Raw genomic sequence first — 11,947 nt, 5'->3', positions numbered from 1 at the left:
ACTCCCAAGAGAGTGCAGGGAATATTAGTTGATTTACTAAATGGACATCATGCCCAAGTGTTTCATATTAGAAGTATCCAATTGTCTGCTGATTTAATCTTGCAGAATGTGCTATGTGTACCTATATTTCAGTATAATCTAATCTCATTGGGGGAACTCATAAGAGGATCAAATTGCAGCATACTATTCCATTCTAATAAGTGCATTGTACAGGATCAATACCATGGGAGGATGATTGGTATGGCTGAGCCAAGGATAGGACATTATCAGCTTATTTTTCCAGTTATTGTTGATTGTAAACCTATTGTTAATGCTTGTAGTTGTTGGCATGCTAAGCTGGGACATGCCTCTGAAGGAAAAATAAGATTTCTACATACATTAGACAACAAATTTGTAATGATACACCTACTCTATGTGTTCACTGTCATTTTGCTAAGCAAAAGAGATTGCCCTTCCAATCCAGTATTTCTATTTCTGATGCTTGTTTTGATCTTGTTCATGCTGACATTTGGGGACCATATCATGTTCCTACCATATATGGTCATCAATACTTTCTAACTTTGGTTGATGACTACAGTAGGGCCACTTGGATCTATCTTATGAGAAGCAAATTAAAAGTGAGACTAGGCAGCTGATTCAGTCATTCTATGAACTGACCAATACTCAGTTTGGGAAATGCATCAAAATCATAAGGTCTGACAATGGAAAGGAGTTCCTCATGGAGGAGTTCTATCAAAGTAAGGGTATTCTCCATCAGAAATCATGTGTATACACTCCTCAACAAAATAGTGTAGTTGAAAGGAAGCATGGTCACATACTATCCATGGCTAGAGTTCTATGGTTCCAAGCCAACCTCCCTGAAGAGTTTTGGGGGGATTGCATTCTCCCTGCTGTTTACATAATAAACAGACTCCCATCTGCAGCCTTAAACAACAAGATTCCATACCAAATTCTCTTTAACAAAATGCCACAGTATCAACACCTTAGGGTGTTTGGCTGCTTAACCTTTGCTACTATTCCAGTTGTCAAAGAGATAAGATTTCACCAAGAGCTAAGAAATGCATTTTCTTGGATTTTGCTAATGGTGTGAAGGGATACAAATTGTTTGATATTCAGACAAGAGATGTTTTCATATCCACGGATGTATCTTTCTATGAGAATGCCTTCCCATTACAGAATTCACAGGCTAAGCAGCCTGCCAACATGGTGATATCAGAAGCAAGAGCATATTCAGAGAATGATGAGCAAGTTGTTGCACCTTCTACTGACTATAACTCACCTAGAGCTCAACCTATGACACAAGAACATGTGGATGAGCCTACCTCAGGCAATGCAAAACCCAATCCCATGCCTCAACCAAGAAGGTTAGCCAGAACTAGGACAACAGTACACTTGTCTATCTCAGTGACTATTCTTGTCAAAATGTGGCTGAAAGAACCTCTCCTCATGACATTTATAAGTTCATATCTCATGAAAATTTGTCACAGAGTTATAAAGTCTTTACTGTAAACTTGTTGGATGCCAAAGAACGAAAGAGCTATAATGAAGCCATTAAAAGGGACTGCTGGAAGAAAGCTATGGAAGCTAAAATTAATGCTTAGCAAACCAATAACACCTGGGTATTCACTGATCTCCCCTCGGGGAAGGAACCAATAGGTTGTAAATGGGTATACAAAACCAAACTTAAGGCTGATGGAAGCATTGAAAGGCACAAGGCTAGGCTTGTTGTAAAAGGGTATACTCAGACCCCTGGACTGGATTACTAGGATACATTTAGTCCTGTGGCAAAAATAACTACTGTGAGAATGTTGCTAGCTGTGGCTGGTATCAAGGGTTGGGTTCTCCATCAGTTAGATGTGAATAATGCATTCTTACATGGAGATCTAAATGAAGAGGTGTATATGAAACTACCCCTGGTTTCACTCCTAGCAAGCCTGGTCAAGTATGCAGGTTGGTAAAGTCCCTCTATGGTCTACAGCAAGCTAGTAGACAATTGAATGTCAAGTTAACACATGAGCTGGTAAACATGGGTTTTAAACAGGTTATCTCTGATTCATCTTTGTTCACCAGAGGCACAGCTGATAATTTTGTAGCCTTGCTAATCTATGTAGATGATGTGATTGTTGCAAGACCTAATCTGAGTCAAGTTCAACAGATTAAAAGGAACCTGGATACTGTGTTCCAGATCAAAGATCTAGGAACCTTAAGGTTCTTTCTGGGGTTGGAAATTGCAAGAAACAGCAAAGGCATCTCAATGACACAAAGAAAGTATACACTAGAATTACTTGAAGAAGCAGTTTTTTTACAGTGCAAGCCAGCCAAGACTCCAATGGTTACATCTATTAAGTTAAGCAAAACAAGTGGCAACAAACTTCAGGATGTTACTCAGTACAGAAGACTTGTGGGAAAGCTGCTCTATCTCACTAGTACTAGACCTGATATAAGCTATGCAACACAGTAATTGTCTCAATGTTTAGATTGTCCTACTGACATACATATGCAGGCAACTCAAAGGGTGTTGAGGTACATTAAAGCAGCTCCAGGACAAGGTCTTTTCTTATCTGCAACATCTTCATTACACCTCAAAATATTCATTGACTCTGACTGGGCTGCATGTCCAGACATAAGGAGATCTGTCATAGGGTTCTGTATGTTCTTAGATATCACATTGGTGTCTTGGAAGTCTAAGAAGCAAGTAACCATTTCCAGAACCTCATCAGAGGCAAAATATAGGGCTTTAGCCACAACAGCCTGTGAAATCCAATGGCTAGTTTATCTTCTACAAGACTTGGGTATAACCAAGAATCCTCCAGCTACCCTATATTGTGACAACAAATCAGCCATAGCTATAGCAGAGAATCATGTATTCCATGGAAGGACCAAGCATATTGAGATTGATTGTCATCTAGTAAGGGAGAAACTACACAACAAAGTCCTAAAGTGTTGTTGCATGTTACTACTGGAAATCAGCTAGCTGATGTCTTCACAAAACCCCATGCTCCTACCACTTTCTACAGTTTAATAGCCATGCTGGGTCTCCATAAGATGCATCCTCCAGCTTGCGGGGGGTATCAACACATACATGCTCCAAGTCAACTCCAAGCCATCATGCTCCAATGATCAGCACAAATAACCACCAAGTGAACAGTGCACCAACTTAACTGTTTGTAATATAATTAGTTAGCTGAGCTCTAGCTAAAGTAGAGAATCATGTATTCCATGAAAGGACCAAGCATATTGAGATTGATTGTTATCTAGTAAGGGAGAAACTACACAACGAAGTCCTAAAGTTGCTGCATGTTACTATTGGAAATCAGCTAGCTGATGTCTTCACAAAACTCCATGCTCCTACCACTTTCTGCAGTTTAATAGCCAAGCTGGGTCTGTATAAGATGTATCCTCCAGCTTGCGGGGGGTATCAACACATACATGCTCCAAGTCAACTCCAAGCCATCATGCTCTAATGATCAGCACAAATAACCACCAAGTGAATAATGTACCAACTTAACTGCTTGTAATAGAATTAGTTAGCTTAGCTCTCTCCTCTGTCTTCTCCCCTTCTGTTTAGATAATGTGTCTTCCCATCCTTTTATATAATAGAGTAGGAGCTTCTTGTAACAAATTTGAATGATCAGTTTTTCAGTTCATCTTCCCCTTTCACTTTCTATCTCAGTTCTGTATGCAGAAGCTCTCTGTGCTTCTTGATAGTATACGATTTGTGTAAACGAGGAGCTTAGCTCAATGCAAATTATATTTTAGAAAAATAATTTTACAAATTTGATGTTTAAATAGGTGATGGACATAGTTTAGTAAATCATTTGAACTTTGTAAGGGTGTGTTTGGTTGATGGGTTTTGCCCATAGGAATGGGTATGAAAGTGATTGTTATTGTTTGGTTGATAGGTTTTTAGAACACTACTATGGGTTTCAAATACCCCATCAATTGCAAAACCCATACCCAAATAAAATAAGAGTTTCATTCTCTTATTCATTCTCAAGCACTATTATTAGTAACCATTCCCATTCCACCCTATTACCAAACATGTTAAATACTTTCACCAAAACCCATTATCATTACCAAGTATTTGATACCCATTCCGATTCAGATTCCCATGTGCGAACCAAACACACCCTAAGTGTAAAGACATATGTTAATCTTTATTGAAAAATTTTTGTGCATTGCCTTAGCTTGCAGATCAATTTCTGGTGTTTATAATTGTTCTGTTAGTCTTGATTTAAATTGAAATAGTAAATAGAATAACTACTCGAGCGGATACTCCAAAAAAAAAAAAAAAAAAAATGATCTTGTTATCCGGCTTGCATTATAAACTACGCCCTGGCCCTGAAACTACTTAATACATGTTAAATTTCAACTTGTATGAAGATGTAAAGATTCAAATTTAAAAAGATTTAACTTATGAGAAAATTAAAAAAACGAAGTTCATCTTGTACTCACACTATCTTTTATTATTCATTAAATATGTAATGTTTAGTTTATTTATGTTTTCTAGGAAAATGCATTACAAAAATAGTGCTTTGTGCAGAGAAATTGTAGTAGGGGTCACATGATGTTTAGATATCGATCTACATCTGAAGAATAAATTAAATGTGATACTTTAATTTATCGGCAGTAGTGTAATTAACTACATTAGTTCATGTCATTTTCTCCTTAGTTAACCTTCACCCAAAAGGTTGAATCTCTATTTGACCGTACAAAACATTTAAGAGGATGTAAATCACAATGACTCGATCGTCAAGGTTCAACTTTGGTCTCTTCTTCTAATACTGTCTACTAAATCATTGGGCTACATACTTAACCTTAGTCTCTTCTCCCTACTTAACCTATTCGGTGCAACCGAAGTTTTAAATCTTGCAAGATAAAATTTTTAGCTAAGTTTATTTCACGTAAAAGTGTGTGTAGAGTATAGGGTTAGTGACACAAAATAAATAGCAATGAAATGTAAAGAGCCAGAGAGAGATTTATAGTGATTCAGAATAAACTTTGTACTCAACTATATATTCTCCTTAAATTTCAAGGAGGATTTCTACTATGTATTTTGGATTACACAAATACAAGTGCGATAGAAGGCTGCAGCTTCTTCTGGATGGCAATCCTTGAGACAATCACGAACTTCTCGTCGACTTGTCATTCACTGTCTGATCAAGTCTAGTCAAGGATCGATTACAAAGTCGCATTGGAAAGTTGATCTTCCAACTTCTCTAGCTTGAAAGATGGTGTTTTTTGTGCTCTGGACTTTGAAAGAATCATAACGATTCTTCTTTTGTCTTAGAAGGCTAGATTTTGCAATATAGCAATTTCTCTTGAAGTTATGCTACGTACTGCTTTGTATTCAAATCAGATTTAAATTAATGAAGTTATTCTCGTTTGCTTTTAAAAAAGCAATTTCTCTTGATAACTTTTAACAATAGATTGCAACAGTCGATTTTCAACTTCTTTTCTTCTAAGCTTAGAGTCTTCCTTTTATAGACAAAGAAAGGTGACCGTCAATTTGAATTGCCCGTTATCACTCAACAAGTAGTAGCCCTCCAAAAAGTGTCACAATCCTCGAAAATTCCCTGCCATATCCCTTTTTAAGTTTCAATTATGGTGTCCACGCCTCAATCCAATTTATTTCGTGATAATTCAGAAAGTAAAAAAACACACATCATAAATAATTCATAAAGCAAAAAACATTGGACAATCTAGTCAAATTGTTCAAGTTTTGACTTCAGAATCCCAAGCTTTAAAGTTTACTTCTACTAAGAGTCACATATTGATCAACTATGAACAAGAGTTAGGTATTGATCGACTATGAACGATTTAAACTACTTGTGCCAAAATCATACTTTTTAATTAAAAACGACATTATTGAAAAAGATGAGAGTGAATTGTCCGCCGGAACATGAAATGAAGTTACTTTGGTGGGAAGATGCATAGAGTGGAATTCATGGCACTAAAACCTCCATCAACGACCAGGTTATGCCCGTTCACATACTTGGACTCGTCGGCGGCCAAGTACAGCACCGCCTCCGCCACGTCTTCCGCCTTCAGCACCGCCCCTTTGAGGTTGTTGTAAAGCTTCTTGAGATCCTCATCGCATGTCAACCCCAGAGCCTTCATCCCCACCGGGTTGGACAGGATGAACGGAGAAACGCAGTTGACCCGAATCCCGCACCGTCCCAGCTCCACCGCCGTGTTTTTCGTCAGCCCCACCACCGCGTGCTTGGAGCAGGTGTAGGAGTGGGGCGTGGTCCCCGCCATGGTGGACGCCACGCTGCTGAGGTTGATGATGGAGCCGGCGCCGTTGGGGATCATCGCCCGCGCGGCGTGCTTCGTCCCGAGGAAAGTGCCCACCACGTTCACACTCATCACCTGTTAGATATTAATGTAGTCTAACGTTAATGAATACAGAAGCGATGTTGATCTTCAGCCATAATTGATATCACTCAGTTAATCGTGTTGCTTCTGATTGACCAATAAATAGTAAGTAGCGTTGAACATATAACCAATGTGCAATCTAATTATGAGCTTAGACTTTTAGTTGAACAGATAAAATGGCACAGAAAGAGTCAGGAAAATCCAACATCACCTGCTCAAAGTCGGACTTGTCGTTCTGGAGGATGCTGGGCATCGTCACTCCCAGCATCGCCGCTGCGTTCACCATGATATCCAGCTTCCCGAACTTGGCCATGGTGGCGTCCACCGCACTTTCAACGTCGGATTCCTCTACAACGTCGCAGTGGAAGTAGACGGCGGCGGCAGGGTCCAAATCCTGGCAAAGTTTCTCGCCGAGCTCGTCGTCGATGTCCGCAAACGCAACCTTTGCTCCATGTTTCAAGAAGTGCTTTACAATTGGCTCGCCAATTATATTAGTGCCGCCCGTTACAAGGGCAACCTTTCCTTCAAGTCTAAACAAGCAAATAACACATTAATAACTAGTCAACTAAGACAACACAATATAGTTTAATCTAGCTAGATACATTTCCAAGTCTCAAATTTCATATTTCTGATTAAATTAGATGAGATCTTTGTTATTTTATCCACACTCCATAATAAGAACATCCAAATATTGAGTTTGACTAAGAGCAGACACCAAGAAGTATTTCTTCAACTAGTAGAAACGTAGTGATATTTGATCACTTGAAAATTTAGAGTTTGTAGTTCATATTTTAGTTTCTCAAAACTTAAAAAAAAAAAAAAAAACACTCGTCACCACTTTTAACTACTCATCCAAAGTGATTAATAACATTTTTCACCAACAAAATTACTCAAAAAAGATTGACCGATTAGATAAACAATGTCAAGCAATGGCTGCAAGCATACTTTCGGAGTATACATTATCCGAAAGGAAAATTGGGAGGGGGGCAAAGTATGAAATAAATTTACATACCTTCTATCTGCAGAAGTTGAGGCCATTGAGAGATTTTAGGTTGGTTGATAATAAGATGATATCAAAATGTACTTGCACCATTGCCATTTAAGTACTCATCCACTGCTGCTGATTAACAATTTGTTATGCCTTATCGCGTAGCACGAGGGAATTAAAAAAGTAAAAAGTAAAAAACAATACTATTCTTAATCTGGGTTGGTTGTACGAGGATATATACTACTTATCAAAAACTCATTATGACAGATCATAAAAAATTATGAGTTATGTTTACTAGTTCAATTTGGATTATTAATTATTATTATTATTAAGTATAAAATAATAATGTAAATTTTATATATATATATATATATATATATATATATATATATATATATATATATATATATATATATATATATATAGTGAAAGGTTCCAGTGCGGTTGAGTGTTTCCCGTGCGGTTGTGCGGTTGATTAATGTGTGACTTTTGTACTTAATGTGCGTGAGTGTGTAATGTTAATGTGCGTGAGTTTTGTACTTAATGTGCTTGAGTCTTGTGTTTAATGTGCCTGAGATTTGTACTTAATGTGCGTGAGTGTGTAATGTTAATGTGCTTCTGTTGCTCCTATACATATACGTCTTCGTCTTCGTCTTCTCTTTCTCTCTTTTCCCTTAATCCTCTCTTCCTCTCTCTCTGTTATTCTTCATATACGTCTTCGTATTCTCTTCCTATTCCCTTAATCCTCTCTTTCCCTATCTCTGTTCTTCATCATATACGTCTTCGTCTACTCTTCCTATTCCCTTAATCCTCTCTTCCCCTCTCTCTGTTCTTCATCATATACGTTTTCGTCTTCGTCTTCGTCTGACTTTTGTGTTTAATGTGTGTGAGGTTGTGGTCTGAATGTATTTTGTTTATAGCTTCCTATGCGATTGTGTTAAAAGTCAGCACATTACGCACAAGCTGGCAGGGTTGTCGAAGCCCTACAAATTTAATACTGGCTCACTCCACTAATTTGTAGTAGTGGCAAGACCAGGTCGAATCCCAAGAGAACTAATGAGTTTGTTTCTTAAATTAAAATGACTCAAAGCAGGGAAATTAAAGTGATTCGCGAGAAATGAATAAAATCAATAATAATTGTAAACAAGTTCAAGGATATTGAGTTCTGATTCAAGGTAAAAGGAATGTTAAAGATGCGACTCAGATCATCGGCTCTTAAAAATTAAAGTTAGATTCAAGTACTTAGCCAAAGACTAATTAGGATAGCCATAACTAGCCTTTGATCTCCCTGAATTAACTGATTCAAACCAAGCATTCGAGCCAACTACTATTATTGAATGAACTGGGAACGATAGCGTTCCATATTCAGCCAATAACGTCATTACACTTTAATGGAAAATAACTAAGCCTAAATCACAGATTGAGATAGCTACAACCTGCAACTTAGTCTTCATGTCCTTTATAAGCTACTGGGTCTAATTGTTTATGACAATTACGGATCATAAATTCATAGATAGTAGTAGGAAAATCAATAACAAGCTAAGTTGTCAATTTAATTCATTATCAACATTCCCGGGGAATTTTAACTTCAAAAGAACAGAAAATACAAGAATCTAGCAATGTAATTAAAATAAAACCTCCCTAAGATCATAACTAGAACTTCAATCCCTTGAATCAGAATTGAGATAATTAGCCAGACATAAAGCAAACTATTCTAAAATACTAAAAATATGAAAGGAACAATCTGCCCAAAATACATCAGAATAGCTCTCCTTTTATAGGGTTTCAAGTCAACAATCTTCCTAAAATTACTACTCTTACCGCATCTTTCTCTATCAGCCTTCATCTTCAAATTCAACAAATTGTTTAATTCTCCACAAATCCTCTGCGAATGAATCGTTGTCGCTGACCCAAGCCCTGCGCTGCGCCATCTTCGTCTCGCGTCTGAAACCTGTGGTAAAGCTTTCAGCCCTTCCGCTTCGCTGGTGCGATGTTCGTAAACAAAACAAAAATAAAAATAATAAAAAGTAGTAAATATACGCACATCAGTGCAAGAGAACAAATTTGACTTTAACAAATACTCTAGTTAATTACCTACTGGACTCACCCAACTTACTTATTTATATTATTAACTAGTATAAACTTAATTATACTTTAAAATTTATTAACTAAGTTATCTAATCCTAATATAACAAAATATACTAAATTGATAAAATATAAAATATAAATAGTAAAACTAACCTATAAAATGTTATTTAAATCAAGGCATAAAATATGCTCATCAAAATTCCCCCACACTAAAACTATGCTTGCCCTCAAGCATATCTTTATCATTCTAACATAAACTTCTCCAACTCCTTTCAAAGCCACCTAGAAATATCTCAAAAATTATTATATATTTAGGGGTTAGAAGTGAAACACACTCAAGAGAACAAACATGGTTTATTGATAATACTTAATAATAATAAAATAAAATAACTCACTAGTTTTATCAAAAGTCAATGAACAAGACTTAACACCCTCACAAGGATTCGAAATTCACTCATTGCACTCATAGTGTTTAAGGTGTGGTGTATCAAACTCTCCAATCAAAACATAGCAAGTAATCCCATAAGCTTGCAAGTAAATCAAATCTCCACCACTGACAAACATGAGTTAAACCATGAATCAGAGGGTCTTTATTGAAGGTTGTAACTTGGCTAGGGACAAGGGATATGGTAAAAGAAATTTTTAGGCTTATCAAGTTGAAGGAATCACATAAGCCTTTAACACAAAATTTCACCCTAAGCAAATCACAAAACTCTGAACAAACCTTCATTTCTCCATTGCCTTCCCAATTCATGTTTGTGTTTTTTTCTTTTCATCAATCAAACCATTTTGCTGCCTCTAGTATACAACTTTATTCAAACTCTTCTTTTCTCTTCTTCTTGTTTTGTTTTTTTTTTTTTTCTCATTTTTCGATTTTTTTTTTTTTTTTTTTTTTTTTTTTTTGTGTTTTTCTTTTTCTCTCAACACTTTTTCCTCAATCCTCCTCATTCTTTCCCTTTTGCAAACTTCCCAATTTCACTTAAAAAGAATCATCACTTGGCTCCCAATAAGAGCTACACTTTTCACTTTTCAGTTTTCAATTGTATCTTGAACTCACAGTAAACAATTTATTGTCAATAACAACAAGCAAAATTTTGTGTAGATAGACCAATATGATTCCTTCAATTCAAGGGTTCAAAATTCATTGGGGGAAATTAACAAAGAAAGGAAAAAATAGCTTGTAATATGGTAATTAAAAGAAAAGAAAGGCTAAAAGCTCAAAGTGGCTCACTAAGAGTTAAAATGTAAGGTAGGCTTAAAGTGACTCAACCTAAGTGCCCTCTTCATCCTCATGTTCTAACCCACTTGAATGTGGTCTTAAAATGCATTTAAGAGCAAGTTCTAGCATAAACAAGCCATGCTTGATATCACACAACAAAGAAAATTGAGCAAAGTGTTGCTCTTTAGGCTCAAAAACTCACAAAAAGGGTCAAATTGCATCAAGTCTTGCTCATTTTCATTCAATAAATCTAACAAGAATTTTTAAAATATAATTTTTTTGTATAAAAGAAAAATAAAATCATGCTTGCTTCTCTCATGTGTTAAAACTCTAAACCAAAAATATATCCTAACTTAAGACATATCCCTAAATAGCAAGAAAGTAATCAAAACAAGTCATCAAGTCCTATTTACTCATCAGGAAAATTTTCAGAAATAGGAAGCATATCCTCATCTCTTACCAATCTACTTAGATGATCCGCTACCGGATTTTCAGCTCCCTTTCGATCCTTTATTGTCAAATCAAACTCCTGAAGTAATAAAACGCATCTTATCAGCCTGGGCTTAGATTCTTTTTTTCCCAAAAGATACTAATGCCGCATGGTCAGAAAAAACTATGACTTTAGAACCAAGCAAATAAGATCTAAATTTATCTAAAGCAAAAATAACAGCTAAAAGTTCTTTTTCAGTTGTGGAGTAACTGCATTGTGCAGCATTCAATGTTCTTGAAGCATAGTATATGACACGGCTTTGCTTCCCAACTCTTTGGCCCAAAACAGCTCCAACTGCATAGTTGCTGGCATCGCACATAATCTCAAAGGGGAGTTCCCAGTTTGGAGGTTGAATAATAGGAGCACTTGTCAGCAGTGCCTTAAGCTTGTCAAAAGCTTCTTGACATTCCTTTCCGAACTCAAAAGTAACATCCTTTTACAATAGTTTAGACAAGGGGACAGCAATCCTTGAGAAATCCTTAATAAACCTGCGATAAAATCCTGCATGTCCAAGAAAAGAACGAACTTCCCTAACATTAGTAGGGTAGGGTAAGTTCACAATCAAATCTACTTTAGCTTTATCAACTTCTATCCCCTTAGCTGAAATTACATGCCCTAACACAATTCCTTGACTAACCATAAAATGACATTTTTCATAATTCAGAACTAAATTCGCATCAATACATCTTTTTAAAACTTTAGACAAATTATTTAAACACACTTCAAAGGAATCACCATAAACAGTAAAGTTATCCATAAACACTTCTATATGCAACTCTCAATA

The 11,947-nt window shown here is 36.4% G+C and overlaps 2 protein-coding genes across 2 annotated transcripts; one reads left to right on the top strand and one right to left on the bottom strand.

Annotated features, from left to right (window-relative positions):
- Positions 1 to 1,805: 1,805 nt before the first annotated feature.
- On the top strand, positions 1,806 to 2,461 carry LOC109175304 (uncharacterized mitochondrial protein AtMg00810-like). Its single transcript, XM_019324554.1, has 2 exons — positions 1,806 to 1,942; positions 2,071 to 2,461. Exons 1-2 carry the CDS (start codon positions 1,806 to 1,808, stop codon positions 2,459 to 2,461), a joined length of 528 nt encoding a protein of 175 aa, XP_019180099.1.
- Positions 2,462 to 5,647: 3,186 nt separating this feature from the next.
- On the bottom strand, positions 5,648 to 7,471 carry LOC109175703 (secoisolariciresinol dehydrogenase-like). Its single transcript, XM_019325034.1, has 3 exons — positions 7,391 to 7,471; positions 6,590 to 6,908; positions 5,648 to 6,372 (listed from the first exon to the last, which is right to left on the bottom strand). Exons 1-3 carry the CDS (start codon positions 7,414 to 7,416, stop codon positions 5,914 to 5,916), a joined length of 804 nt encoding a protein of 267 aa, XP_019180579.1. The 5' UTR covers positions 7,417 to 7,471; the 3' UTR covers positions 5,648 to 5,913.
- Positions 7,472 to 11,947: the final 4,476 nt, after the last annotated feature.

Source organism: Ipomoea nil, unplaced genomic scaffold, assembly GCF_001879475.1.
Source record: "Ipomoea nil cultivar Tokyo-kokei standard unplaced genomic scaffold, Asagao_1.1 scaffold0164, whole genome shotgun sequence".
Classification (NCBI taxonomy): Eukaryota; Viridiplantae; Streptophyta; class Magnoliopsida; order Solanales; family Convolvulaceae; genus Ipomoea; species Ipomoea nil.
This window is presented reverse-complemented; position numbering and strand designations above follow the sequence as displayed.